We start from the raw sequence: 2,706 nt of genomic DNA, 5'->3' as shown, positions 1-2,706 counted from the left end.
CTTATCAAATGCACTAGAAAAACTAACACATCATATTTGTCCGAAATAAAAGAAAGCTTTTGCTTAAAAGCTGCTTTTCAAATCCAACTTTCATGGCCAAGTTAAGGACATTCCTCGTACTATTTTTCTACATTAAAATGAGAAAAACCAAAAACAACAAAAACTAGACAATACTTGACCATTTTCCTTGTTGACAGTTCCATGGAGTACGTATACAGCACTTTAAAAAGAACTAAAGTGAATACCCCAAGTCCACAACATCACCAAAACTTGGCAATGGAAAACAGCAAGTATCTACTGAAGAAATAGGTTGTGGAATCATGTCGTAGCTGCTTGGATAAAAAGCTCCCGTGCATTCATTTCCAACCATCAATGGAGGGTGATTGAATATAGCTTCGAGTTCAAAGGAATTGATTTCCCATGGTTGCTGATCACGCATAAAATTACCTTGTTGATCTAGTTCATTAAAACCAGGAAACTCAATAATGTCATTGGACTTGGGTAATGCTTGAGATTGGTTGTCAATTGACTTGTTTGAAGGAGGTTTCAAGCAGTTATAGGGAACAATGCAGGCCAAGTAACCTGAGTTATCATCATTGTCAGTGAAAAAGAAACCATTATCAGCAGATGACAATGGTATTGGGCTTTTGGTGTTGTTAGGTTGAGTGAGGGTTTTAGTTTCACTGTGGGAAATATCAGGCTGAGGCGCCTCAAAGCTATGATTTGATGCTTGTTTAGGTCGAGATTGAGGAGTGGTAAGATCAAGGAAGTGATACGGAGTTGGTAAAACTGCAGATTGGACATCAGAAGGGGACATAATTGAATGAAAAGCAGTGTTGTTGTTGTGGTCTAAGTACACAAAGTTTGTCCTTGCTTGAGTTCCTTTCATGGAAATTGCAGCTCGATCATAAGCCAGAGCAGCTTCGTGAGCCGTATCGAAAGTGCCGAGCCAATGCCTTTCTTTGGTGGTGGGGTCTCTTATCTCAGCCGCGTATCGACCCCATGGCCGCCTTCTGACTCCGAGAAACCTCCCGGGCTCAGCCGCTTTCCTTCGGCCTCTCCTTTCACCAGATTGGTATGAAGATTTGTTCCTTTGAAGCATCATAAAAGTTGAAGCCAGATGATGGGCTTGGGGAAGGGGTTCATATCCATAACCTTTGTCCATGGATGTTGGCATGTCTATAATTGCAGTGTGAGTGGTGAATATATATAGATATAGATACGGTAAGAGAGATGGGTTTTCGGAATGGAACTGTGAGAAGGAGTTTGTTTAAGGGGAAGCGCTTATAAAGGAGAGTTATGGAACATGGAAAAGAGAAAATTAGGACATTGCAGTTTGTCATTCCCTAGAAAAACCAACATGCCTTTTTTATACTTACATTTTTTTATCCAATTTTTATACATTATTGGATAAAGATGGATATTATAATTTAAATCCGTATTAAATCAGCTTTCATCCAAAATTTATATTTTTTTATTTCAAAAATTATACGATACTATAAAGTAATATCGATAATGTTTTTTAAAATGAATATTTTTTTAAAAGAAAATTCATTCTTTCATTTTATAAATAGAATTAATATAATTTAAATAAAAAGAAAAAATAATAAATACTGATAATTGGTGGTGAAAAACAAATTCTATTAATAAAAATATAAATTTCAACTTCAGTAAAAATAGAATATCACTGTTAACAATCGACTTTGTCATAACTCAAAATTAACATAAATAAAATAATTACAATAAAAGAAAGAAAAGAAATTTCAATTAACAGAAAGGAAAAAAAGTTTAGCATTATTGTGTTTTAAAGTTTTACATAATATATTTATATAAAATATTTGTGTTTTAAAGTTTAATATAAAATATTTATACGAAGGATAATTTTTATAACATGGCTTACACACACATTTGTCGTTATCCTTTTTAACTTTATGTGCCTACTTTTAAACCCTGGTTTCTATTAAATTTCTCTCGCCATTGAGCTCTAGTAATTATTCATAATTATATAGCTTAAGTATGAATTAAGATTCCTTCATGCTAACAAAATAAAATAAATTATTAATTAATTAAAATTACAAAATCATAAAAGAAACGATATTTCATTCAATAATTTAAAGTTACACTTTATAATTATTTTTTTATGGAGGGACTTTGAACCCAAATGAGTATTTTATAATCTTCTTTAAATCAAAATCATTAAAAAATTGTTGTGTAACGTTGTATAATAACAATGAATGATTTAAAATGATGCGAATATTATATCAGATGAATGTAAGCTAAAGTGCTTAGTTCAATTATCAAACAAAGAAAATCCTGTTTTTTTTTTATCACTCTATGATTAAGTCACGTGCAACCGCGTACTTAGATGTATATGACTAATCTTAAGGCTAGTTTGGCAATATTTTTAAAAAGTATTTTTAAAAAGTGCTTTGGAAAAGTGTTTTTTGAAAAGTACTTTTAACAAAATTGGTTTAAAATTTAAGTGTTTAATATTGCTGTCAAAAAGTGTATTTGAGAAATAAAATGTTCATTTTAGACATGTTATTATCAAGTAACAAATATGTATTTAAATAAAATTTAAATTAGTTAATATTATTATATTTTAGTAAGAATATAAAAATTTATTATAATTTGTTGTTAATATTTTAATATATGAAATATAAATTTTAAATATTTTTAAGTAATAAATATTAATTACTTATAAAA

General features: G+C 30.1%; 1 protein-coding gene across 1 annotated transcript; it reads right to left on the bottom strand.

Annotated features, from left to right (window-relative positions):
- Positions 1 to 232: 232 nt before the first annotated feature.
- LOC121208045 (ethylene-responsive transcription factor ERF086) lies at positions 233 to 1,177 on the bottom strand. Its single transcript, XM_041078569.1, has one exon. The coding sequence runs from the start codon at positions 1,175 to 1,177 to the stop codon at positions 233 to 235; it is 945 nt and encodes a 314-aa protein (XP_040934503.1).
- Positions 1,178 to 2,706: the final 1,529 nt, after the last annotated feature.

Source organism: Gossypium hirsutum, chromosome A10 (genome assembly GCF_007990345.1).
Source record: "Gossypium hirsutum isolate 1008001.06 chromosome A10, Gossypium_hirsutum_v2.1, whole genome shotgun sequence".
Lineage (NCBI taxonomy): Eukaryota > Viridiplantae > Streptophyta > Magnoliopsida > Malvales > Malvaceae > Gossypium > Gossypium hirsutum.
Note: the sequence above shows the minus strand (reverse complement) of the source record. Positions and strands in the feature narration are given on the sequence as shown.

Coding starts and splice junctions, on each gene's coding strand:
- LOC121208045 (XM_041078569.1), bottom strand. CDS start 1,177: ATGCCAACATCCATGGACAAAGGTTATGGATATGAACCCCTTCCCCAA.